The sequence below is a fragment of the Amblyomma americanum genome, chromosome 3 (genome assembly GCF_052857255.1).
Source record: "Amblyomma americanum isolate KBUSLIRL-KWMA chromosome 3, ASM5285725v1, whole genome shotgun sequence".
Taxonomy (NCBI): domain Eukaryota; kingdom Metazoa; phylum Arthropoda; class Arachnida; order Ixodida; family Ixodidae; genus Amblyomma; species Amblyomma americanum.
The window spans coordinates 175,163,963-175,191,513 of record NC_135499.1 but is presented as its reverse complement, the minus strand read 5'-3'; the positions used below and the strand labels follow the sequence as shown (position 1 = coordinate 175,191,513).

General features: G+C 46.2%; 2 protein-coding genes across 6 annotated transcripts in view; one reads left to right on the top strand and one right to left on the bottom strand.

Moving 5' to 3' along the window:
- Positions 1-18,215, bottom strand: part of U2af50 (U2 small nuclear riboprotein auxiliary factor 50) — a 41,741-nt gene extending 23,526 nt beyond the window's left edge. The window contains exons 1-5 of the mRNA XM_077658865.1: positions 18,027-18,215; positions 12,275-12,365; positions 11,004-11,137; positions 10,175-10,401; positions 6,877-6,993 (exon numbers count right to left, since the gene is read on the bottom strand). Of these exons, the coding sequence (XP_077514991.1) occupies positions 6,877-6,993; positions 10,175-10,401; positions 11,004-11,137; positions 12,275-12,365; positions 18,027-18,054 (597 nt within the window). The 5' untranslated portion in view covers positions 18,055-18,215. The remainder of the gene's footprint in view (positions 1-6,876; positions 6,994-10,174; positions 10,402-11,003; positions 11,138-12,274; positions 12,366-18,026) is intronic.
- A 48-nt stretch (positions 18,216-18,263) lies between these two features.
- LOC144125472 (GPALPP motifs-containing protein 1-like) lies at positions 18,264-24,133 on the top strand. 5 transcript variants are annotated; one of them, XM_077658862.1, is made up of 7 exons: positions 18,264-18,374; positions 18,553-18,677; positions 18,810-19,219; positions 19,708-19,872; positions 20,916-21,014; positions 21,103-21,165; positions 23,926-24,133. In XM_077658862.1, the coding sequence occupies exons 2-7, from the start codon at positions 18,647-18,649 to the stop codon at positions 24,067-24,069; spliced, it is 912 nt and encodes a 303-aa protein (XP_077514988.1). In that variant the 5' UTR covers positions 18,264-18,374; positions 18,553-18,646; the 3' UTR covers positions 24,070-24,133. The 5 variants fall into 5 exon arrangements, with proteins under 5 accessions (XP_077514988.1, XP_077514985.1, XP_077514990.1 ...); XM_077658859.1 differs by having other exon boundaries at positions 20,913-21,014; XM_077658864.1 differs by having other exon boundaries at positions 18,348-18,374; positions 18,797-19,219.
- The last annotated feature ends 3,418 nt before the right edge of the window (positions 24,134-27,551 follow it).

Here is a 27,551-nt window from a genome sequence, read left to right as displayed (position 1 = left end):
GGGTGGCAGCGTATTTGGGCTGCCGTTTGTCCCGCAGATCCGCTTCCACCATAGGGTCTTTTCTTCTGGTTTGCTTTACCCCCGTCGAATTTTTGACAGTCCATCACGATTTTTGAATGCTCGTAAAAAATGGAAAGCTCAAGGATGATGACCACGAGACTTGGCACTGAGAGTGAGCCAAGTTATTGCGAATAGGACAGAAATTCTTCAGCTGAGCTCTTGCACACATTGTGAGCGCTTTTCAAAAGTAGGTCGCGCATGTGGAAAGCGCCCGAACAAAAGGCTGGAGTGAGTAGCTAGAACATTTTTGCGCCGTTTCCTGACAGACGTCAGCTTTATCATCAGACGCGCACTGCAAGTGCCAATGTTAATAAATACAGGCGCGCTTTATAACGCTACCGCCATCTGTGATATAATAGTGGAAACGCATTTTCATGCATTTGTGGAAGCATATCGTCGCCGCACTGCAAGAAACGCCTCGTTGTTTGCGCCACCACGGCTGGACTGCGTTGCGTGACCCACCGGTGGGCCACGACGCAGTGAACATGTTAACCAAATTTTAATTACAGTCATCGACTGAATTTTCGGACATGCCTGATATTTCGGACGCCTTCGCGGCACCGCCACGAGCCCCATAGAATCAATGTATAAGGACATCTGAAGTTTCGGACGCTCGAACCCTCCACCGTCCAATTTTCCGGACTTTTTGACGCGACGGAAGGTCATTTGGCTTCTTGCGCATCACCCTTGCGAAGGAAATCGACTTGCAGCCGAAGCATATCACCGCTCTGAACCACAACTAGCCGAATCTAGCCGTCACACAGCGATTTGGTCTGGCCACGCTGGCTATGTTCAACGCCGCACTTCCGCCTCCGGTGGAGTTTCCGGAGGCGCCGCGGCGCCATTTCGTTCGTTTGCGCAGGCCACATTTTGGCTAGCGTGGTGTGTGGTGCGTGGTTGTGCTGTTGTGTCCCTCCTTGGTTGTGTAAAGTGCGCTCTGCGACGCTAGGCCTAGCTGCTTCGACGCTCGTCAGCGAACTGCACTGTTTGCAACTTGAGGATTTCGCTCGCCTACGATGGCCCCCACTCCGTCTTCGTCGTCCTCGCCGATGGCATCGAAGCGCGGAAAACAGTACCGTCGATTAACGATGGAGAAGAAAGCCGCCATTATTAATCAAGTCGTAAGCGGCCGATCGCAGGCTGACGTGGGCAAGGAGTTCGGTATTTCAAAGCAAACAGTATCGGATTTCCTCAAGAACAAGGGCAAGATCTTGGAAGCGGCTGAAAAACCGTCTGGTGCCCAAAAAAAGAATTCAAGCCAGGGTGTCCATCCAAAGCTCGAGGAAGCTCTCGTCGTGTGGCTTAATTCGATGATATCAAAGAGGTTGCCGGTCTCGGGCTGCATCTTGAAAGAAAAAGCGGAAACTCTCGCGGTTCAAATGGACATTGAGGATTTTAAATTTAGTGATGGATGGTCGAGGAACCTTAAACATCGGAATGACCTCAAGTTCAAGAAGATGTGCGGTGAGAGCGGCGCCGTCGACAGTGCAGTTATTGAGCAGTACCGCAACGGAAAACTTCAGTCTTTGTTGCAGCAGTTCTCTGCTGACAACGTTTTCAACTGCGACGAAACTGGTTTGTTTTTTAGGTTGTTGCCAGAAAGAACACTGGCTTTTGCTGGTGACCCATGCCACGGTGGCAAGCATAGTAAAGAACGGCTGACCGTTCTCGTCGGCAGCAACATGTCTGGCAGCGAGTAGCTTCCCTTGTTAGTAAGCAGGAAGTCAAAGAACCCGAGGTGTTTTAAAGGGGCAAAGCTGCCAGTGTTGTACGAAGCCAACAGAAAGGCATGGGTGACTCAGCAGTTGTTCGAAAGTTACGTCCGCAGGTTGGACAGGAAGTTTGAACTTCAGAACAGACGTGTCGTGCTCTTCATTGACAACTGCGCCGCTCATGGACACATTAAAAACTTGAAGGCTGTCCAGCTGGAATTCATGCCACCCAACACGACTGCAGTCCTCCAACCGATGGACCAAGGCGTCATCCGCAATTTAAAGCTTTTGTACCGTTCACGGGTGCTACACCGCAGGGTGCTGTGTGCGGAAAACGGCAAAGATTACAACGTTGACCTTCGGTCTGCTGTTGGAATGCTTGCTGACGCATGGAAGGCAGTGAGCTAAGACGCTATTCGCAATTGTTTTCGCCACGCGGGCTTCGTACTTGCCACAGAGGCAGCAGACATTCCTGAAATCAACAAAGCGATTGACGTGTGCCCGCCCATGGCCGACGTAAGCCCGCCCATGGACGACGTGAGTCCGCCCTTGGACGACGTGATCAACGACCTTCGCTCTGCTGGGGTTTCCATACCCACAGAAATAACTTTTGAGCAGTTTGTTGACGCTGACAACGGGCTCGACTTCTGCGCAGAACTGACTGACGAGGAAATAGTCCGTCAGGTTGTGGGGAACTCGGATGACTCCGATGTTGGAAATGAGGAGGAGCCAATGCCTGCACCGCCTACGAGCGCTGAGTTGACGCGAGCACTGTTGACGCTGTCATCGGTGTACAGTGCTGACACGACCCTTGCTCAGATTGAGGAAAATATGATCGCATGCAAGCGGAACGCCACCCAAACGACAATAAACAAGTTCTTCAAGCCACTGCAGCAATAACACCGGCTGCCCTGACGGTACACATGTACATAATAAACCGGCAGTCGGCTGCATTTTTGAACGTCTCTTTTTATAGCCACTTCACTGATGCTTTGGCAGGGTTTCGGAAACCCGGTACTTCACCCTTTACCCTCTAGATCCGAGGAAAAAAGAAAAAAGGTGCGTTTTTTTTGCATGCATTCATTTTTTCGGACTGCCTGAATTTTCGGACGTTTTTACGTTCCCTAGAGGATCCGAAAAATCGGTCGTTGACTGTATTGCAAAAACACAATACCTTGAATAAATGGGCTTTTCTTGCTCAGAGATAATTACTTACGAACAGGATAAAAAGAAAACCACATGGAAATCCGATGAGCGGTTCCTGAGATGATGCTGGGATAAGAAGCCATACAAGGCAAATAAAAAAGTAATAATTCCGAGAAAATGACCCTCGAAACTTGCGACATTTCCAGGTCTAAAATGACCTGCTCAACACTTAACTGTCTCCATGCCCTCGAGCTGGGACACATTTTTCTGGTTTCTTTTTTTTAGTCCCAACATATGATACATCTCTGTGCCCTTTATTTCTTTGTCGCCTTTCAGTTTTCACCTCATTTCGTTTCTCAGCCTTGCTCATGTGCAGAAGGTAGTGGGTTGCTGGAAGAGGCGAAGCAATCGTCGGCGGCATGGTTCGCCATCCGGACGGACCTCATAGAACGAGCTTCCGTGCACCGAACGCGTGTTGAGTCTTGAATTTCATTTTAGGCATTGTGACTGATTCCGCAAAGATCGACAGGCTGCACAAAACTGTTCTCAGGGCATGGCGAGAGACCGTAAAAATGGCGAAAGGCAAACACATTCCACAAAGGAGAGCAAGAAGCCGGAGTCAACAATGCACAGGGTGCCTCCGGTGGACACCATGGCATCAGCGCACAGCAGCCAATAGCAGCCTCCCGATCCCCTGCGTTCTTGAGGAGAGCACGCTTGGTCCAATCGTAGCCTCGCATTTGAGATGCGGGAACCTTGAAAGGCGCTGCGAGGCCCCCAACCAAAACCTAACCACGCCTCGAGCACGAGGAGGTTCAGATTGCAATCTTTGAGGGACGGCCCTGGCCTCAAAAGCCACATCCGACGGTACCAATCAATAACTAAGTTGTCCGTCATAAAGCCTTTTTCATTCAATCGCACAATCACACCTTTCGGAAACATTTCCAGTGGCATAGTTTTTCTTTTGAAAACTGTGTACGTTCGGAGCTTTGTGCCATCTGCCAAGCATGATAGCATAACAGTGAACGGAAGTTTCTCATTTCCTGTCGTGAGAAGCTTAACCTCGCGAGCTCCCCTCACGCTCACTGTTGTGTTGTTCGTCATGTCGAAGTAGACGGGAGTCTGGTCCGCATTGCCGATTTGGCCGAGCAGGTATCGCCGCGAGTCGCGGAGCATGAGGTAGTGCGAATGGAAGGCGAGAACTTTCTCCTCGTAACCAGCAGGCAGCTTCTAGAATACACTAGCACGCCGACGAAGAGAGAAGCCAGCCATAAATTTCGAAGCCCAAGCCCTGCTAGCTTTGAAGTCTGTTTGGGGTATCCCAGCTTCCGCAGTGAAGACCCGGGCTTGTTGTGTGATCATTTCGCATGTCACTGGAAGGAACCGATCACGTATTTCGGTGACATACGCTGCAAGCTTGACCTCCAGCTCCAGAAAGCGTCCAGAAACTTCGGCCAGCGGACACCTCTTCGCTTGGAGTTGCAGTCGAAAATTCTCTCGCTGCTTCCGCCACTCCCGCACCAACTGTTCAGAAACGCCGAACTTGCGGCCCGCCGCGCAGTTGGTTCCTTCGACGTAAATGATGGCCTCCCTCTTGAACGCTGCAGTGAATGAGCGCCGAATGCTTTTCGAACCTGGAGAGCTCATGGCGAAGCACGCGGCCGGCAGTCGAACCGAAAGCACCAACTCCAAGCACCACCAAACAATGAGTGATCGGTGTCGGGGCGTCAGCTCTTCTAGCAAACCTCGGTATTCCCCAAAAGCGCCGCCGTTATGCGTATAATCATCTAGCCGTGGTATTACGCAACCAACTGAAATAGCGGCTCTTCCATCAGCTAGCGACACTCCTGGGCGCTGGCGCAGACTCCGCGATTGGAACAGCGGCCCTTCCTTAACTATCACGAGTGAAATGACATGAAATTGGTTTCTGGAGAAAGGAAATGGCGCAGTATCTGTCTCAAATCTCGGCGGAAACCCAGTTGTGAGGGAAGGGATAAAGGAGGGAGTGAAAGAAGAAAGATGCCATAGTCGAGGGCTCTAAAATAATTTCGGCCACCTGCGTGCTGTACTGACATCGCACAGCACACGGGCGCCTTTGCAATTCGCCTCCATCGAAACGCTGCTGCCACGGCCGGGTTCTAACCCGGGTATCTTGATCAGTAGCCGAGCGCGCTAACCACCGCGGCAGGCAACTGTGTGTGCAGTAAAAGTAAAAAAAGCAAAATACTTGCCAAAAAGCCCGGGGAATAGCTGAATGCTACGCATGGACCCGTAGAGCAAACAAAAACTTGTAACCTCGCAGTAGCGTCTCTGATAGATCATTTTTATTGCTTTTATTGGCAGCTGAAGGTTTCATTTCGATTGTAAATCGACCCCCCAACTTCGGAATTTAAATTTCAAAAAAAAAAAAAGGAGATCGACTTACAGCCACGTAATACGGTAGTTTATAACACATACTACTGGAATACCGTATGTAGCCATGAACGAGTGCTGGTTGCTTGCCGAACCTGGAGCACAAATGATGACTGGCGAAGCACTACATTAAAAACTTGTGAAACGCGGCTGGCACCAGAGCGAAAGAGAAACTGCACGTGAATGGCGTCGGCTACAGACACTCCCCGGCACTGCTGCAGTTCAAAGTGGGGGTGCAGCCTCGATTGGAACAGCGGCCCTTCCACCAACTATCAACGCCCCCTTGGGTGCCGAGCGCGCATTTGAAAGTAAAAAGAAAACTTGCTGGACGCTTGAGCTTCCCATAGAACATGATTGCGTTATCGGGCCGCCGCCGCTTATCGATAGCCGCCACCGGCCGCTGCACGCTCGCGGGGAGGGTATGCCAGTTTACCGGCTGACATAGCAGCTGCTCAAGGCCAGCACCAAGAGTGATGCAACGGAGCCACGCAGCAAAAATGCAACTACGTTGTAGCATGCCCGATATCTCGTTTGTCTCGCCTTTACTTATACTGCAGAACAGCGGCCCTTCCATCAACTATCAACACTCCCTTGAGCGCCGAGCGTGCATTTGAAAGTGGAAAGAAAACTTGTTGCGCGATGGAGCTTCCCTTAGAACGCGATTGCATTATCGGGCCGCCGCCGCTTATTAGCAACCGCAGTCAGCAGCCACGTGTGGGGAGTGTGGGATGCCAGTTTGCTGTTTATCAGCAGCCGCCTGCGCGAGCGGGGAGGGGATGCCAGTTCTGTGGGATGACATAGCAGTTGCTCAAGGCTAGCACCAAGAGCGATGCAACGGAGCCGCGCAGCAAAAATGCAACCACGCTGTAGCATGCCTGATACCTCGTTTGTCCCGCCTTTCCTTATAGTGCCACGTTTTCGTTTCGATTGTAAGTCAACCCCCCCCCCCCTTCGGATTTTCAAATTTTGAAAAATAGGTCGACTTACAATCATGTGAATATGACATATACTTTTCCAAACATCGACTTTTTTGTGATTTTTCGGTTTTAAAAGGTCGCGTCCCACCTTCAAGCCTCTGTACAACAGACCTTGCAGCATGCAACCTCCCACTAATGCAAATAGGAGCCGCAGCTTTTCTAGGGTCCAGCACAATAATCTCCAACGTTATTTAGGAGTTTCCAATGTTGTCATACAAGGCCAAGCCCCACAATAATTACAGACTGTGTATGAGATTGGACAACTTGGGAGAGCACATGCCCGAGATGCACAAAGACCTTTCACCCCGATCCTGCAATGTGAAGCCTCCTTCCAAATGTCATCACTCTGTTCCAAACAGAGTATAGACCATGTTGTCATGAGGAGCATTCAGTGTCATCACCACTCATGCATCCATGAAAGCCAAGCAAATACAAAGAGGTTTTCCTTCCTGCTATGCAAAAGCATGTGTCTGCATTAAAAGTAGCCATGGTCATATATATTAAGCCTTCCCTGCCAGAGAAAGTCAAGGACAGGAGACAAATCAACAAACTACCATGCCAGTGCTTACCTCTAGAAATGCAAAGTTTTTGTCCAAGTTGATTTGGCATGCTAGCACAGGGTTTCCTGGTGCCTGGGAGAAACCACAGGCATGCATCTGGGCATTGAAGTAGTCCATCATTTCCTCCTGAAAGGAAAAAAAAGCATGTATGTTACTCAACAGCAAAAAAAAAAGTGCATGAAAAATAAATATAAAAGATGATGACAAGGATGTCAATTAGCCTTTCAAAAACTAGTGCAAGCACAAGATCCTTCAACTACCGTATTTACACGATTGCAAGCCGACCCCCCCAAATCGCATGTCCGAAAAAAAAAAAAAAAAAGTTGACGCGAATGTAAGGCGATCTCCCCAATCGCATGTCCGAAAAAAAAAAAAAACACCGGTGGAGCGCGTCAAAAACGCAAAATTTATTGCATAGATGGGCTATTCATCCTCACTTGAGTCATCTTCGGTGGCACTGCTGTCGTCGTCGTCGTCGCTGCGATCCCACAGCACATCGTCCTCCATGGACAGCCCGCACTTCCTAAATGACCACACCACGACTTTGCGAGGAACGGCCGCCCAAGCGGAAATCACCCACCCGCACACAGCCGCCAGGGAGGCTCTCTTCACACGCCCCGTTGGCGTAAGTTCCCGCCCTTCTGCCGCCAGCCACTCGTACTTACGCCGGAGCAAGTCCTTGAATGGCTTGTTAATGCCAACGTCTAGCGGCTGCAGCTGACCCGTCAGACCGCCGGGAATCACCAGCATATCTGTATCTCCTTTTCGGAGCTCTGCCTTCACTTTCGCGGTAAGGTGGCCGTGAAATGAGTCCAGCACGAGGAGGTTCGGATTACGATTTTTGAGGGATGCCCCTGGCCTCAAAAGCCACACCCGACGGTACCAATCAATAACTAAGTCGTCCGTCATAAAGCCCTTTTCGTTCACTCGCACAATCACACCTTTCGGGAACATTTCCTTTGGCATAGTTTTTCTTTTGAAGACGATGTACGGTCGGAGCTTTGTGCCATCTGCCAAGCATGATAGCATAACAGTGAACCAAAGTTTCTCGTTTCCTGTCGTGAGAAGCTTAACCTCGCGAGCTCCCCTCACGCTCACTGTTGTGTTGCTCGTCATGTCGGGGTAGACGGGAGTCTGGTCCGCATTGCCGATTTGGCCGAGCAGGTATCGCACGAGTCGCGGAGCTTGAGGTAGTCCCTAAGGAAGGCGAGAACTTTCTCCTCGTAAGCAGCAGGCAGCTTCTGGCATACACTAGTACGCCGACGAAGAGAGAAGCCAGCCCTCTTCATAAATTTCGAAGCCCAAGCCCTGCTGGCTTTGAAGTCTGTTCGGAGTATTCCAGCTTCCGCAGCAAAGACCCGGCCTTGTTGCGTGATCATTTCGCATGTCACTGGAAGGGACCGATCACGTATTTCGGTGACATACACTGCAAGCTTGACCTCCAGCTCCAGAAAGCGTCCCGACTTCGGCCCGCGGAAACCTCTTCGCTTGGAGTCGCAATCGAAAATTTTGTCTCGCTGCTTCCGCCACTCCCGCACCAACAGTTCAGAAACGTCGAACTTACGGCCCGCCGCGCCATTGTTGGTTTCTTCGACGTAAATGATGGCCTCCCTCTTGAACGCTGCAGTGAATGAGCGCCGAATGCTTTTCGAACCTGGAGAGCTCATGGCGAAGCACGCGGCCGGCAGTCGAACCGAAAGCACCAACTCCAAGCACCACCAAACAAAGAGTGATTGGTGTCGGGGCGTCGGCTCTTCTAGCAAACCTCGGTATTCCCCAAAAGCGCCGCTGTTACGTATTGCACAACCAACTGAAATAGCGGCTCTTCTATCAGTTAGCAACACTCCCGGGCGCTGGCGCAGACTCCGCGATTGGAACAGCGGGACAGCGGCCCTATCCGCGAGTGAAATGAAATGATTTGGTTTTGGGGGAAAGGAAGTGGCGCAGTGTTTGTCTCAAATATCGGCGGAAACCCAGTTGTAAGGGAAGAGCTAAAGGAGGGAGTGAAAGAAGAAAGGAAGAACGAGGTGCCGTAGTGAAAGGCTCCCGAATAATTTCGACCACATGGGGATTTCGACCACCTGCTGTACTGACATCGCACAGCACATGGGCGCTTTTGCGTTTCGCTTCCATCGAAACGCTGCCGCCGTGGTCGGGTTCGAGCCCGGGAACTCCGGATCATTAAAATGTCCGGACCCCGTGAACCATCGCGGTGGGTAACGGTGTGCGCAGTAAAAATAAAAAATCCTGGCCAAAAAGCCCGCGGAATACCTGAATGCTACACTTGGAGCCGTAGAGCAAGCAAAAACTTCTAACATCGCAGTAGCGTCCCTGATAGATTGTTTTTCTTGCTTTTATTGGCAGTTCAAGGTTTCGTTTCGATTGTAAGTCGACCCCCCCACTTCGGAATTTTAAATTTCAAAAAAAAAAAAAAGGGTCGGCTTACAATCGTGTAAATACGGTAAGCAGCAGCTAGGGCTAGCTGGTCATTTGCGAGTACATTAGTGACAAACTAGAGCCCCTAGCGAACAGTCAAAGGATGCTACAGCTGAATAATGTGACAATGGATGTCGCTACAAGCAAGCACTTTCGCTTCCTGGTCAGTGGCTTGTATGCAAGAGGACTGTGGCCCAATGATTGCTCTGCACAGAATTTCACCATTTTATTTTTTCTTTTCCAGGAAGTGAAAGAAAAATTTGCTTTTTGATCAAGAAATAACCTGCAAGTCCATATGCCTGCCCTGCTGCAATGTGCTTGTTTGATCTGAACTCGACTGACCACCGCTGCAGCCCATGCTACTAATACAAAATTATGTCTGTATTAAAACGATAACTGTTCTGGGCATTAAAATGTCTACACATTATAACCAGAAGCAGGCACTGAAGAACGAACACACTGTTGTATGTTTTGTGGCACTCATTTTTGATCAGTTAATATTTTGTTCATCACCACAAATGCATCGCCTTTTCTTTCTTTTCCTAGCAATGTCTGTTCAATGCCATGAAGGTTGCCCACAAAGCTCCTTTTGAGACTTTTTAGGAAGATGTGCACCCACTTAAAAGAATTTTCTACACTACTGCTTAAATCGAGAGCAGCCAACAAACTCTGAAACTTTGATAATCATCGACCGCACATGTATCTATCATCGCCACCAAGCTTTTTTAAATCATGGGCACAAAACAGATTTGGGTCTTTTGCAAGCTTGCTGGTCTCTCTTCTGGTCCGCCTGCCGTCACCAATAAGTGATAATACACTTATGCCGCAGCCAGAACAGTGAACTGTGTCGTCGCAAGGGAGGAGTACTTGCCTCAGAGCAGCCGAAGGGTATGTTCCCAACGTAGAGACGGCGAGCCTGGCGCGTGATGGTGCCCCCCACAATGGGTACTGCGGCTGGCGGCTGGACAATAGCTTGTGTAATTGGTCCTGGGCCGACGCCTCCTCCCCCGCCAAGGCTTCCTATGGTCGTGGTAGTCCCGCCCACTGTGGCTATGGCGCCCGTAGCTGCCAGCATAGTGGCCGGAATCTGTCCAGACGCTGCAGCAGCACAAGACACCAGCCACGTGGATCAAACAAAAGAATCCTGGTGCCAGAAATGTGCTTCCGCTCTGGAAATCTTAAAATGCTCGATGAATCCTTGGTTTAGGACAAAGCCTCTGCCTTTTGTTAGCAACTAAAATAATGAATTTGTAGTGTGAAAGAATTCAAACATCACTCGTTGCTGTCAGCATCAATGCTTCACTTATTAATGTGTGTTGCTAGTATAATGTGCTGGTGCACTCTCTGAAAAAGAACTACAGAAGTCACCCCTATGAAAAAGTGTTCAAAGTAAATGCAAAGCCAGCAGCTGTCACACCTATTACAAAGCAACAAGACATGACAAACAGGCAACCAATTCTTTCAAAGTTTTGTGCCATGTATCTTACATGCCACGTTTAATACACCTCAAAAGCACCTAAGCATGTGCACACACTACTAAAACTGTTTGTGTGTGCTAACAAAACTGACAGAGCTACACTAACAGCGTCTAGGTATCAGAACCCTAGCAGCGACTCCCACTGAATGCTCTTGTCAGACAAATAGCTGAAAATCTTTGAGAGCGCCAAGCACCCTACATCAGAGCATTCTCGACAGCCCACCTTGCATTGCCTTGTACTGGAGAGGAGTGATGTGCTCAAATCCGGGAGGTGGCACATCCCAGTAGATGGATGGCTTCCTTCTGCGAGACTTCTTGGCTCCACCTGCCGCAACCCTCTCTCGACTACGACTGCGGCTGCAAAGAATGTCAAGTACAAAATTACCCACGTGGAAAAATGCAACGCAACACCACCTTTACACTCACATAGCACTGCAAACAGATGACCACATACCAGCACTTGACTAAATAACCCCTGTCACACGGCCAGTTTCAATGACCATCGAACTCGAAGGAGATGTTTTGCTGCTACACGGCAAATCTCAATGGCCATTGAAATGGTTCTCGTGTCTTACGGCAAGCTTGTGTGGCGCCACAATCGCTACTTTGGACTTTGCAAAAATAACGAAAATATTTGATAAATGTATACTAAATGCTGAAATACATGCATACGCATATGTAGTTTAAAGCCCTTTTAATTTTAACGTAAGCGACGGACAGATGCGGACACTGTTGTAGCCACTCTTATACAAGACGAGCCAAAACCAAGCCAGTCCAACTGCGTCGGAGCACTGCTTCGTCAGGCTTAACACCTGGGAAATCACCTTGATATCTGAAAAACAAAAGCTATTTGTCTCTTGAAACTTAATGCAAGGCTAAGATCGTTTAACAGTACCTCTTGCGGGGTTAGCTGGTGTAACATTGTGTAACAAAAGTAAAAACAGTGCTAATTTTTACACTAACCACACAGAAAGACTAGACAGGACAGCGCCCGTCCTGTCTAGTCTTTCTGTGTGGTTTGTGTAAAAATTAGCGCTGTTTTTACTTTTGTTATGCGAGGCTAAGAATGGGCAAATCGAAGGCGAATACAACAGTTTAGAACACGATATTGCTATGAGGGATTAACGACGAAGCTGTTATCGCTGTGAACCGGGCGGGTAGGGCGCCGCCATGTTGTCACCGTTAAGTACGCAAGCAACGCAAAATTAATGCGCTTAAAACCAGTTTGATACAATTTTAAAATTATTGTACAGACTGCTTGCATTAAAGTTTAGGCAAATAATGTTTGTTCATGCTTTTGTACTGTGAATGTATCATGTACGAAAGTGCGCTTGAAGCCGCTCAAAGCAATGCTAGCAACCTGCTGGCTTGACTTCACACTGTTCAGAAAACTGCATGCACGAGTAAGCAATTCTCTATGAGAGTGGAAGATGCACAGAAAGTAGTTTCTATAAATGCACATAAACTCAAGATGAAAACAACGAAATAAAGCACCTCCTTCTCCTCGTCTCCCGGGACCTGGAACGGCGCCTTCGCTCACGACTCCGAGAACGAGACCGACTCCGCCGCCGTCTACGGTCCTTGTCTGAAAGAGAGCAAACAAAAACCTACATCGACACTTTGCCACAAAAAAAAAAAAAAAAAGCAGTGCCCCTTAACAAGCTTATGGCTCTGATGATCTTATACCTGATTACTTTGCCACAGTAGCTGAATGCAAAACTGCGCTTGTGGTGAATTATCAGTGCAGGCTTGTTTACTGCTGTCTCATCTTTTTGTTTCTTCCAATCCCTAGCCGTCTTTCTGGCTTAGGTTGTTGCTTAGAGATTGCCCTTATAGTGCGCTAAACATAAAATGTTAACCCCGGTCGTTTTTCTTGCACAAGAAGTGAGAACATGCATGAATGCTTTTCTGTTTATATATATATATGAAACAGTTAATAGCCTTTCAAATATCGAAGCGACACTGAAGGCTTTGTAGGTACAATGCAGCAGAGGACTTTACAGGTTAATTTCAAGGACCTCTAGTTTTAGCTCCCATTAAAAATATAAAAGCAACTGAAGGAGCCTCAAGAACCTTGCACATGATGCAGCACAAGCTTAGTTCGATACTTCATCCAGAGTGGATCTAAAGAAAAAGCCTGTGATCAAACTGCAGCTTTTGCAGAAAAGGATCCTGAAAAGCTTTCGGTGCACTACACAAGACAACACTGTGGCAATGCACAAATAGGACAAGAACAGTGCCACATAACCTGCAACTGAATATTATGATCGTTAGTTGTAACCCAGCTACACAGCAGACCCACACACTTTATTCTAAAACATGCCGCAAAAGGTAGCAGGCTCTGGTTCTATTACAACTAAGTGCTTGGGAGCTTATTCTCTTATTACATGTGATCTAAGACGCAGATCCTCCTATTCCATGACTTGGAATAAACAAACTAAACCCTTCCTGGAAAAATAATGCATCCAACCAAACCAAGAACTTGAAATGCAAGTGGCAAACTACGGAAGGATGAATCCTGCAAAAGCTGCTGAAGGGCTTCTTACTTTGTTCGAAGAATGTTGATATTAATCAAATGAACTATTAATTGTACAATATCTGCCTTATAACATCACAAAATACCACGATGATTGTAGAAAGATTTGGCGAGTCTCCCGATGAGGGTGAAAGAACAGAGTGCAAAAGCTGGCCTGAACCTCAAAATCAGCAAAACTAAGATTTAAGCCTGCCTTCTTTTACTAATAATTATCAGACAGTTTCTATTTATCACAATTTGTTCAACTTGTAATAAGGTTGGCAATCATATCAAGTGGTATTAGTTACTTTTTTAGCCATTTACTTGAACATAAAATCCACCGATGTCTACCTTATATCTATCTCTCTTGATCGTTTGTAAAGGATGTCCTCCTGTATATCAACATATTGTGAGACTAACATGCTAATAGTAAACTATTTCTGACTGCAATGTCCACTAACCCACATCCCTCCGTAGCTAATGGAGCGGGAAGTGGAAGCAGTGCCTGATATTGTATTCCTGAAATAAAAACACAACAGGAGATGGCAATTGCACCCGTGAAATTAACAGGTACTTGTTGCTCACGAGAAAAGCTATGACAAACAAGCACAACATGGTGAAAGCAGAGATATTACATTATCAACAAAGGTTCATATGTCAATGCTACAGTTTTTGTACACTTGTAATTAGGCGCTGGAATTTAGATTAAAACCAGAAAAAAAAAAGAAAAACGTAACCGAATTGAATCTTTAAAATTCCATTTGAACTGAAAAAGATCAGTATTCTTTAATATACATGCCGCAACTAGCTGGCTATCAATGGGAGTTACATCCAGAAAAAGGAGAAAATTAACCGACTAAGTTGCGCACTTGTGCGTTTTGATGTATTGCTCAGCTACTTTAAATGCCCCTGCAAACCGAGAGGCTTCAGTAGTCAAGCTGGTGTGCCATTACACAGAAGGTCATAAAGCAGCCAAGACAACACCTGAACACTGGATGCTCAGTGCATTCTTTAGCTATCTTGTTAAAGCTGGTCGTGCAGCTCTACCACCGCCCACCCAATGCCAAGCCATCCAAATGGGTTTGTTTGAAAACAAACGCTGTAAACTGCCGGAACGATGGTTAGCAAACTGTAAAAAGTCAAAGCCTTGGAAGGTTGCTTCCTTCCCACAAAGCACAGCTGACACGCAGGTTTGTGAGGTTTGGTTAGGGGAAACGTGGCAATATTCCAGAGATTGACAGTAAAGAAGCAAGCGCAGGTAGTAGTGTGTGCGGGCTGCATGTTGGCTCTCGTTCAGTTGCCGCTGTCCTTTTGAGTGTGCGGTTTGTTGTGCAACTGTGCATAAATGGCGCCGTGAAATGCATGTGATGTTTGCAAGTAAACAACCTTTTGGGTACCGGCGTTCTATTGGCAAGGCGACTCTTTGGTGCTAGAAGGGGAGACAACACTGCACTTGATAAGTGACGGAGAGAGCGGACAGGCGAAACTTGGTGCTGGCGCCGATCCGAAGAACGAGGAAACGCTAAGCTTTGCACTAGTTAGGTCACTCAGGTTGACGGCTTCATGAGGAGCGAGCTCTGGATTAACGTTCCTGATCGCTTTGGTCCATTAGTAAACCGCAAATAAAATGTGCTGTACACTGTGCTTGTTAACTACCATCGCCCGCCTACTTAGGGCAGTAGCTCAGTGAAGTAGACTCCTCCACTGTATGTAAGGACACTGATGTGAACGCATGCAAAAACACCACAAAAGAGTGTGGTGTTCCGGCTACCTCGTTGGTTAAGCGGCAGTTCCATCACTGTCGTCAACATGCAGAAACCCAACATTATTCCAGCAAAGCAGCTTTTAGAAGCCAACCTGACAGTTGCGCTTTTGTCTTACGGTTCCTTCCGTTCCTTTTTTAATGGCGATGGCGTTTCTTTCTACAAGCACGACCATTTTTGTGCTAATGTAATGAGAAACTCTAGGTGACTTCTGACTGCACAAAAGTAGCACATTATATATTGGCAGGAAAAAAACAACAAAATGCAATTTGTCCCTAGAAATTCATATTTTCCAGGAAAAATGAAATGAAGACTGTGTTCTGAAATAAGCGCCAGAAATAGTCAGCTTAATTTTCAAAAAATAAAAATCGAAAAGCCCACCCCCTACTTGTAATGTGTGGCTGTAATAGCTGGTCTATAAGGAAGGCTGAGAGATAAAGAATCAATGCTTCTGAAATGTGGTGCTGGAGAAGACAATCTTGACAGTCCCTTGAACTGCAAGAAGACCAAATCGGTCAATCTTAAAGGAAACCAACTCAGACGGCTTCTTTGAAGGTTAAGTCCTAAGATAAGCGCCAATAGTTAAGCTGCATGACAGCCCAGAATTAATTAGCAAAGGCCCTGACGTTGGGAAAGGCAGAAGGCAAAAGGAGGTGAAGAAAAATGAGGCTGAGATTGACAGTGCCATGGAAACTACAAACATGAGCCTGAGCAAGCTTTGACCGACAGTCGGGAGCAAAGCCTGGCGGGCTTTAGTTCCATGAGGTTGCGAACAGTCGGGCATTCTTGCCTTACTGAACCACCGCCTCATTATTATTGCAATTGCAGAAGGATATTGTCAAACAATGGTATGATGCCCGAGCAAAGATTTTTTCTTTTTAAATGCTGAGCGGATAGAAGACTGGTGAAGACACTCCATACTAACATAAGGCACTAATGCTTACAGTAAGCAAGCAGGCTGCGCTGCACAAAGATGCTGTGCTGTGAAGCACAGAAAACTAAAACTAGGCTTCAAGCTGTGAATACTTTTGACAAGAGGAAGGACTTCAAGATAACTGCACTTTCTGGACTGCAGGATTGGTTGTCCCATCTGACAATATACATATGACAACAATATGGCGTACAACAATATTTTAGTCTCATCTTCACACAACACTTAGGTTTTTCCCAATGTTCGAATGTATAGCCAGAACAGAATGCACAGACTATCAAAAATAAAGGTCCACTGATGCCATAAAAAGACCTCACTAAGCTTAAAATGAAGTCATGCCTACACAGTGAAGAATATTTTTTTGAGTGGCTCCAGGGAGCCCACCAACTTTCATTCCTTAACTGTACAATGAAAAGAACACCCAACCCTGAAGTGCTTAAACATAGCCCCTCCAAGACAATTGTTACATTGTCATTCTTTTACAAGTCTTAAGATTACATATCACGAGTTTTGTAACGCCACTTTTCGGGCGATGCCAGTTTTCTTGTCGATGAGCCAGCTAAGGCTTTCGCATATATAACAGCTGCTGCAATGAAGTAGTGTACCTCCAAGATACACATGGCACGCCTATCCTGAACTTGACCATGTGAATCCACCTAGCTGTCATGCTCAATGAAATGCAGCGTCCAACAAAATAAACCAAAATCCTCTAAATTAACATCCAAATGCTGCATCATGAAAGTAAGAAGTGCCATCCTCATGGCACTATTAGCACATCACAGTTCTCAGTTTGCACACTTGGCCAAACTGCAAAAGCTCTGGTTGCAGTTACAAACGACTTCTAGCTCGATGACATGTAGAATCAGCGGAGGTCAGTGTCGAATACCTGCTGCAAAACGGTGCATACGATCCAGGTCAAAGAAAGCTGAACACTCGGCGCATCTACCTGTCACTTCATTGGGGCCCACCATACGTACAGCGAGGACAAGCGACCGCAGATGGTAACAGGCCTAATGCCTCCCCACCCAGCACATAACCCCAGCAGTTTTCCCTCCATCCCCTCTCAAAAGCCAGGCAAATATTCGTCATTTTGAATTAACTTGTCAGAAAGGCAAACACCTCGACCTATTTTATGCAAGAATAATTGCACCAGTGGCAGTGAAACACCTTAAAATTTTTTTTTGCACAATCCCGATCATGGTAAGAAACTGCTGCAACATCGGACTGGCCCAGAAGTCGATTCCCCTGTTGCCTAACTTTGGAACCGCAACACAACGTCAATCACAACAGCAAAAGCAGTTATCCTTACTGCATTTTTTCTGTTACTGCAATTTTCGGTTCAACGTGTAAAGAGGGATTACAGATGTTTATGTCAAAGTATCGGACTGCGAACGTGACAGTGGACAGTCAAGGTATACAACAGCATGCTGTGCATAAGATGTGACCAATAAAACACACAAACAACAGCAGCAATATTCTGCCACGCTTAAGACACGGACTCAAGATACGGCAGTGAATGAAAGTGCCGTGTGGCGCAGGGATGGGCTCAGGCGCTTCAGATGCCAACGCTCTATGTAATCTTAGTTGTGTGCCACGCGTTTACTGAACACTCGAATACAACTGCTACTAAATCGTTAACAGGGAAGCACTGCCGTCGAACACCGAGCTACTCGACTAAGCTTGCAATTTCAAACGCGCATGGCCATCGGAACAGCAAGAACATTTGCGACGACACACTATAAAAGGTAAAAGCGCATAATCTCTGGCTAAAAGGATTTTTCGCTCTCTCATATCAAGTAGGAAAACGCCGCGCGTGCACCGCGGAAGACCCTACACTTGGCTGCAACGGGAGGGTGGGTAAAGATTTTTCTGAATGACTCGTTAATAAGGTCCCTAACTCGGGCGTTAACATTACGTGTAATGTGGGCGACTTAAAATAGCAAGCAACAACTTTAATACAACCAGCGGCTAATGCAGCGGCAGAATTCCAAGCGCGTAGCTCAGTAGGCTTAGGCAATGAGAGGGGCCGCTATTCACCTTTGTCGAGATCTCGTTCTTCTCCCATTGCAGAGAAGCAAGGAAATTTTACCAAACAATTTTCAGCACCAGCCGCCTAAACGGCCGACTTTGTATTATCAAGGAAGAGCTAAAATTTGGATACAGCGTCACTTCAGCTACTTGCAACAGAACGCAACATGGACAGAAAACCGGCATTAGATGACGTACGAAGTTAGGGGTTAGGGTCACGTGGTCTCAAATTTACTTGATCAAATAGACTTCTCAAAACTGCTAGCTTCATTGGCTTCATGGCAATGTGGAGCTTTGTCTCGCAATATCTGTCCACGGAATCATAGATTTGTGACGCGCTCATGGGGTTTGCGGGAGGTGAGCGTGGTTTGTATTTTGCATTATAGTCGTTTGATTATTCTGTCTAGCCACGAATAATGTTATGAATGAGCCTGTCTTGTTTGAGAAAATACTTTACTGTGTTGCGATGCTTCTCAGAGCCAGCTTGGGGCTGTCCTGTCGGTACTGTGTTGCACAGCCACGATGTTTGTTTCAGACACGGAACACAGCGGAACGATTCGTGCCGGGAGGATTTTTTTCTCCACTTAAAGCAGTGGTCCCGGCCCTGCAGAACTCCTCTGTTCGTGGTCATGTCTGCCTACGGGCCACAACTCCCAGACGGTGAGCCTGAAGAGTGACCGCACAACTCGCATACCGTCCTAAAATTCGTGCTGCGTTCAAGTGTCTAGGTTCTAACATCCGTTTTTAGCGCATTCCTAAGAGATTTTTCTCTTAATCAGCTTTTTCTCCAAGGTTTTAAAACCGCATCGACCAGCCGCGGAGATGCCGGATCGACTAGCGCCATTATCGGACCGGTGCTTCCTCCGGGCTTCCAGTTGCCGCGGCAAAACTGTGGCGGCGACGACGCCGCCGAAACCCCTTCCCAGGCGAAAGCTATGCAGGATTTGTACGGGCCCAGTTTGCCGCCGGGATTTGCGGACACGTCGCCTAAACCGGCCATCATCGGACCCGTCTTGCCGCCTGGTTTTTCGGCGGCTAAGCAGTGCTCGGAACAAGACGAGCATGATGACGACAGTGACGGCTCGGACGATGTCATCGGGCCGATGCCGTCCGAAGCCGTTGGTGCCGACTACGCAGATGACGGCGCTGCACGGGATATCGACCGTCGAGCCACAAACATGAAAAGACGACTGGAGGGAAAGGTGCGAATACTTACCGCGTTCGCAGTGCCTTTGGCGTTCGGCTGTGATCCCAAGGTCGCGGGATCGAATCCCAGCCACGGCGGTCGCATTTCGATGGAGGCGAACTGCAAAAACGCCGCTGTGTTTTGCGATGTCAGCGTATAATAAACAACTTCATGTGGTTTGAATTAATCTGGAGCCCTCCACAATGACATCTTTCATAGCCCATGTCACTTTCGGACATTAAACCTCACATACCATGCCATGTCGCGGCAGTCATGCAAGCTTTGGCTCATTCGTCCGTTTCTTGTCTGTTTGCAGTGAACAGGAAAAAATATTTAATCATAAGTATGGCATTTTGGCCTCCTAACTCGCAGTGAGAAAATTTAATTTTGGTTTTGTCAACCAAGCACCTGTTCTGTTTAGAGAATAGCAAAGGAAACCTCTCCAACGTCAGTTAGCTTGAATAGCTGCTTAACGTGCAAAATATGGTCCTTTCCAATGTGAAGGACGAGGCAGAGCCACGTCGAGAGGAGTGGATGACGCACTTGCCAGACAATTTGGGCCTTCGAATTGGACTTGGGGCCAGGACCTTCCGGAAGAACATGGAAGACCCGACGGCTGACCGTTCCGCTTGGACAGACACGCCTGCGGACAAAGCTAAAAAGTCAGAGGTGTGTTCAGTGTGCTCTTTGTTCTTTGATCCATTCACGCAGTGTTCTCTGAATATGTAAGACATGCAAGTTGACGGATGTGAACACGAGAAAGTACTCTTGCCTTTCTGTCGAAACCGAGTGCTTTTGCATTACTTTTTGAAAGATGTGAATGCAACGGACATATTGTGTGAGAATAGATAAAAAAAAGATTGTAAATTAAATGTAACTTGTTGGATTTCCGTTTTTCCTTCGTGTAAGGGCAGCACGAGACAATGCCAGTCTGAACTTAAGAAGGAGCCACATAGTCTGAACTTTACAAAAGTTTGTTTCATGAAGCTTGAGTCACAGTCAGTGGCCATTGACAGTAGACTTTGGTATGTGCAAACTTATTCACTGTAAGCTCATATTAGTAGTGCTGGTCATGGGATTAGATGTTCTGGGTTTACCTGAGGGATGCAACTAATGAATGTATTCAGAAGCCATTGCTGAAGATATTGAGCACTACACTTATGCAAATTCCTAACAAATTTCTGTTTTTAATTTTAAAAATTAATCGATTTTTATGTGATGTGTGCTACATTTACAGGTAGGCTAATCCATTGATAAAAAAATGTTCACTGCTGTGTCCTCTCTCGGCTCTTTCTAGTCGAGTAGAAACACATGTGTATTGCATTGGTTCTCAAATGCAGCACCTATCACATGAAAAATGGAAGGGACATATTTGCAATCTCAGTAGCTGTGGCCGACCCCACAATGGTCCACTTTTCCACCATTGGGTAGTTTAGAGTGCACTGCAAACCACTAGAAGATAGCTACAATGATTCTCCCAGCGAACATGAAGACATGACAAATGTGTATCTTTGGGCTGGTGTTAAATTTGTAAGCATTCAGTAAGATGAAATGATTTGTTTGCCTTTGTGCCAATGATATCATTGGGATGTTGTGATCATTTTACTACTGTACCCATCTGGGCACTTGCATTCATCTCGGTTTTCGTTTTCTGGTGCTTATAAATTTGTTGCTGCCAATGTAGCAGTCTTTTCATTTATTTACCACAGCAGAAGAAGTCAAAGAAAGCAGACGATGAAGTGGAGACGTCACGACATCAAAAGCGACACCGACAAGAAAAAGAGCTTGAAGAACAGCTGGCACAGTACACTGTATGCATTTTTAATTTTTGCTCAAAGTGGAATTTTGCTGTTTTGTGCATTTTGCAAATAATCACATTCTTTACCTTTCATGCCACAGAAGGAAAAGAGGTCAGAGTCTCTTCTTGACATACACCGTAAAAAGAAGAAAGAGGAAAAAAAGGCAAGATAAAAATATATTTTCACATTTTCCTTTTAAACTATTGAAATTCAGTTTGTTTAAAGGAACATAATTGGCTAAATTGAAGAAAGAAAAATTATTTCAAGTGTTTTTGCACATATTCTTTCTTATTCTGAACAAAATGATATAGTAGCTTGTTTGCATTTCATTGGCATAAAATTGAGCAGCTCTCATTGTTTATGAACAGTTACAGGGGGCATCCCTGTCATTTTTTGCATTTCTATTATTACCACTCTGTAGCGAATTCCATACAAAGCTGCAGAGCTCTGCACAGCACTGTGGTTAAGAGCTTTAATAATCATTGAGTTTGTTATGTTGTATACAAAGCAAAACAGGGGCGAGAAAAAAAACAAACCCTAAAAGCTGAAGTGACAGCAGCATATTGTGGTCTCCAGTGCTTGAGAAGTAATTTAACATTGCCAGTTGCCTGGATTGCCCAGAATCATTGAGACACTGTCAATGGTAAAAAATATTTCCCCTCAGCAGCTCTCTAGCCTTTCCCTCTACCCCCACCATTCGTACCAGACTAGAAGTTGTGTATCTGCATTGTTACTGCGAGGTTCCTGCAGTATGCTGCCCAGTACCCGCGTGCTGCCCTGTGCCCCGCACTGAATTTTCATTCTTTTGGCTGCTGGTTTAGGCAAGTCGCTTGGTGCATTTGTTTCACCTGGGGCCATGTTTTGGATATTTTTCTTTTTCCCATTCATTCCATTATAACTCCTTGCTGTTGGCCAGCCCCATCTTCAATACTTGAGTGACCAAGCAACATTGCTTGCTTAGCTGTCGGTCATGACGTCACAAGTCGCCACTAACAATGGTAGAATGGCAGAAAAGAATTGCGGAAAAAATTGGCTTCAAAATGTGGCCCCTGCCTCCATTTGTGGCGCTGAAGGAATTTGGCCATTAGCTGTCATCTACCCGAAGTATCAGTGGTCTTGATAACACGACCACGAATCTGACGTGAGGAGGGAGTTGCAGATCTCACGAAAATGAAAAAAGAAAATACAATTATATAATGCGATCTTAGCCTGTTCAATCCAACTGCAGCAGAGTGCTCTGAAAGAACGGAGATGACACGTAAAAATACGGACGCAACAGATACGTTGATATTTTTTAAGCAAAGCTTCAGAAATGCGCGCAACATCATATCGTGCAGCAAAGCCTCCGACTCTTGAACGCACATAGTCTTCCATGCCGCAGCATCCGCCCCCACCCCGTTCTGGTACCACTGCTTCGTATTTTGTGCTGCTCAGTTCTGTTACCAAGGGTAGAGGGCCTTTACTGTTACCGTTCGCCTGTCTTTCCTTTCCCTTCTCCAACTATTCCAGCGCCTTTTCTTTCTCAACGGCCCGTGCCGCGTTCTTTTCACGGTCATGGCCACTCTCTCCTTTGCCCGTGTGCACCATGTGGCCACAAGGCCGTCGAAAAATTGGCTTCTGCTAGTAGCTTGCTGTAGCTATCATGAAGAACAGAGAAATAACAAAACTAGTTTTATTCGTACCTCGGTTCTGAATGAGACGTGAGACACGTTCTGAAACTTGATGAAGTAAGTAAAAAAAAAACTCATATTTGTGTAAATAGGTTAATTAAGCACATGGTGCTCATCTTGAAGAAAAGGCTTCTTGTCCATGTGTATTGTAACCCTTGGCAGAAGTTTTGGCCGACCAATACTTAATTGAAAGAATCAGCGTGTGAAGTTGAATTCCAAGTGAGACGTTTACAGTTGCTTGTTCCACAAAAGCAAAAGCTAAGTAAAAGTACACTCAATTTGTTGCAGTTGGTTGCTTTTGCGGCAAGGTCCGACCTTTGGTGCCTTGTTAAGGGCTAGGAAATCAACCTATGATTGGTGTAAAATAGTCACAATGCAAGTCTCTCGTATTCTTAAGCCTGTATCTGGTGGCACAGACAAAATAAAAATTCACGCATATCAGTTGTTGGATGCGCATTGACTTAAACATGTGCTCTCCTTCTGCCCAAAGTCTGCCACAGTGGCTCAGTGGAGTTGGTGTTTGTCTGCTGATCCCATGGTCATGGGTTGCGGCGATCGCATTTCGATGGAGGTGAAATACAAAAGCGCTCATGTGCTGTGCAAGAATCCTAGGTGGTCTCAATTAATCTTGAGCCCTCCACTACGGTGTCCCCCATAGCTCATGTGTCGCTTTGGGACATTAAACTGTGCTGTTAACTGTATACCTTCTGCCCAAAGTTTAAAGGGATGGTGAGGACGAATTGAAGTTGGTCTGTATTGATAGATTACCACTTTTTAATGACAAAAATGCTTATTTCACTGAACAAGGAGCTTTTATAAGTTAGAAAAAAAAAAATTCAATGCACGTCTCGCTGCAACCAGCTGTTTTCACAAGTAAACTGCGGTAACGTCAAGACAGTTTTTAGTGTGGATCTCTGAGGCTAGGCTACTCTTGCAGACGGCAATCGCAAAGTCCTTTTTGATTTTGGCATCTCAGTTTTGAAGTAAATGGCAGGAAGAAAAGATTCTTCGTTCATAAATCCAATTTTCTCATCAATAGGTGCGCCTTTTGCTGCTGAACACCAGTAGAATAACAAAAAAATCGATTTTTACCAAGGTCTTTACTAAGCTGCTAAGTGACCAGGAGGAACATCTTTAGCTCGTACATACGTTGCACTCTTTACAAATGTTCTTTTCTGAAATTTCATATGGAGTTGGGGCTCCGTGTGAATTCATACTTAATTGGCTCGTTTGTTGGGCATTCCTCATTCTAGAATGAAGTGAAAGAACGGCGGGAGTTCAATCGGGATGAAGACTTGAAAATCAGCCGGATTGACTCCAGAGCCAGCAAAGCACTCATCAACAACGCTGCTTTCCTCAACTCCAAGTTTTCATCTGGTGAAAGGAAGTTTCTCTGAGCTCATTTCTGTACTTGTTTTTCCCAAAGAACACATTAAACAAGACCTGTATCAGTGTGTGCAACTGCCGCCTTGGCTTCTTAGAGTAGGAACTTCAAACTAAATTATTAGGCATTCAAGTTCCTTTGTGCAATCAAGTAGTTGGGCCAGTCACAATTATCTCCTCCCTTCTTCAACTGCTGCAGTAAATAAGTGTCTATTGCATTTGGCTGGTGAGTCCAAGGTTGTGCGATCACATCTCGGCTGCAACAGCCGCATCTTGGTGGAGGTGAAATGATGTCAGCACACGTTAGAAGAGCCCCAAGTTGTTGATATTAATTGGGAGTCTTTCATTATGGTGTCTCGCTTAATCCATCTGTAGCCCACATGCATATGGGCTGGGTCCACATAGTTAGGGAAGGGGCAGAGCTCTAAGCATTTTCCGTTCAACTGCTTGAGACATCGTTTCTTGACCACTGATTTGCCATCGAGCGCGCTTCTGTTAGTGCAATTAGGTTCGATTCGTGCAATTGCATTCAGAAGAAATGGACACTTCCGCGGCTAGAAAAGCAAATGGGCTGCCAAGCCAGATGTCTTGCCATTCCAATAGACAGTGCTCATCAGTGGCATGTTTTCAGAGCTCACCATATGATGGACCGTGCCAGAGTCCTTCAATAAAAGCGCAATTGGACTCTGACTCTGCTATGGTTTATAAGGTCGCCGGGAGACCTGTGAACCTTAGCTGGTGAAACACTGCTGTGAAATACTGGAAAGCACCCACAAATGCACATTTATTGTAAAAAAACCTAGGGACTCTGCAAAGACATGAAATATCAAAACAGATGTTGCTCATTGCTCTGTAGTTGCTTGCGTATCTTTTGCAATAAATGCGATAGAGTTAAGGCTTCCGTTCTGCAGAAAACCGGCATCAGTGGCATTATGCACACAAAAGCAGGTGACTCGCCTGCCACCTACATCACGTGACCTTTCAACGCCATCACAACCTGCCAACATGGCAGGGAAGTTAAATTAGCGATTGGTTGCAAGAGGTTACTCAGGAAAAGCAACCTGGGTCTCACAAGCCCCACAGGTGGCTGTGTTTGAAACAGCCACCTGCTGGGCGAGTGGTGCATTCACTTAACTTCAGCACCACTGTGCCAGGAGTGGTATGAGGACTGCCCGCAATCTGTGAATGTATTCACAAAGTAGAGAATGACAAATTCCGCTTATATCGGCATGTCTACAGGACTAGGCGACAGAGGAGGAGTACTTGCGTAGGAGGGTTCCCTAATGCTATTGCATTGTAGTCTTAAGGGAAGGCTAGGCGTTATGTGATGATGAAAGAAAACATCCATATCTGCGAGTGATATACAAAGAGGAACCCAGGCCGCTAAAGGGACCTATTAAGCTATTGCGTCATAACCTTTAGGTGGAGTTTAAGTGTCCTCTTAAGTTTTTATTGTGGCACAGAACTTCCATGCATTGAGAATTAGACCTGGGCAGCTTGAACATTAAAAAGTGTTTGTTAGAGGATTTAAGATCGCTTAAAATTTTTCCTTTTTTAGCAAACAACTAGTAAGCTTGCCTAGTAGATATGTTCCTAAAAGATGTCATGCTAATTATGGTAATAAGCTCTTTGCTTGCACTTAAAAATCCAAAAACCAGAGTGGGTGTACGAGGACATTGGTAAAAATGAAACGTTTGAAATGACACAAAACAATCTTGTAAGAAATACTGCTATGCATGAACTTAATGGGAGTGCACCAGAGTTGCAACTGAACACACTATGCATAAGGGTTGAGGTATGTGTTTCTTAAAGCATGCTTCATTTCAGAGCAGACGCCTTTCAAGCAGCTTGTAGGCAATTAAAAAAAAAGCACCCCATGCCTGCTTTCAGTGACAAAAAAAAAAAAACCTGGAAAAACACCATGGTGCAGTCACGTTACTCCTTTCTCCAATGTTTTATTTTTTACACGAAACTGGCTTATGCTGTGAAATGGCAGGACGTTACGAGAGAACAAAATTAGTGAGGAATTCAAATTTGTTGTGGACGGAGCGTACCCTTTAGGATCAATTCACACAATGCTTTGTTCTGGTGCCTCGGTACAGCACCACTCCTGTCACTGCAACTTGCATCATAGCATGCAACATGCATTGAAAATAAACGCCACAATTGACCGAGGAAACAAATGTAACTAGGAGCCAGCCATGTAGAGTAATTCACAAGGATGTATGTATCAGTAAGTTATTATTAGCATTAGTATGTATTACTAAGTTTGCCTTTAGTTTTTTTTTTTTAAAGGCAGTGCTTTGCCCAGGCAGCTCTAGGTTTTCATAAAAGTGAATTCAGTTCGAGCATGACACGTTACACATGTACAGTTTTCCGGCTATAAAAACCCGTGAAAGTTCGCAAGATATGCCAGTGTTTTGAAACACATAGGCCCTTCGAAAATATTTTGAAGGAACTGACCGATAGGGGTGTGCGATAATCTCGAATCGTTTGAGAATAGTAAATACTGTTTGATTTGCACCGCACTTTTACTATTCAAAGTATTTCGAATTTCCTGAACACTCGGGAAATTGCGCAGTCCCTTGTCATCTGAACTCAAACATTGCAGCGTATCCAAACGGCGCTCGCTAGTTACAGTAGCATGCACTTGTCACTTCATTTAACTCGCTATTTCCCCAGCATCAACACCCAGCAGCCGCGCAGCAGCGCTGGCGGCCACAGAGAGCCGCCGCAGGCTCGTGGGTCAGAAAATGAAGCGAGCACCACATGGCACGTCACCACTTCGTGGCAAGATGCAGCTCTGAATGTGCCAACGACAAAAGTGAACAAGTTTCAGATCGCGCCAATAACATCTAGACATGGTGCGCACAGAAGCGAGACTTGCAGAGGATAATGGTATGGGCTGTCGAAGTTGTGGCCAGCGAGAGTTGCTGTGGTTGTTCCCCGGCGACCGCTTCCATCCTTCACAATTTTCATCTCTTTAAATCTGGAAACAGCGTACCTTTAGCCAGATAGGACAAGAAAGGTTACGAGAGAAACAAATCTTGAAGCCAGCCTGTGCACAGGGCAGACGGAAACATGCCAACCAAGCGGCACGGTTGGAATGGTTTCGTTTTGAGACATTGTTTGAGCACATCAAGGGGGCTGTAGCAGTTGCAGCCCTTGTTTGAAGCCCTTCAAGAAGAAAAGGGGCTGCAGCGCCCGTAACCTGGCGAAACTGCCGGGCGAGAGCTAAGCAGGGAAGCGAGTCATAACGCCGCGTTTGGAGCTTGTCACATCTTCAGGCGTCATAAGGAACTGTGGAAGGATGGTACCGCTCGCATGGTAGCTCCAGTTGTTGCCGCTTTTGTGTCTGTTTTGGCAGCATTGCTCTGGGCCTTGCCCATCCACTAAACAGACTGCCAACACCATACCTCCAGTAAGGAAGAACCTAGCCACCTTCACAACAGCATTCAGTCAAATTGTCATTCGAGACTTTGTTCACCGAGCAATT

Coding starts and splice junctions, on each gene's coding strand:
- LOC144125472 (XM_077658859.1), top strand. CDS start 18,647: ATGTCTGCCTACGGGCCACAACTCCCAGACG. Junction 19,220..19,707: donor AAAGACGACTGGAGGGAAAG/GTGCGAATACTT, acceptor TCCAATGTGAAG/GACGAGGCAGAGCCACGTCG. Junction 21,015..21,102: donor AACAGCTGGCACAGTACACT/GTATGCATTTTT, acceptor TTCATGCCACAG/AAGGAAAAGAGGTCAGAGTC.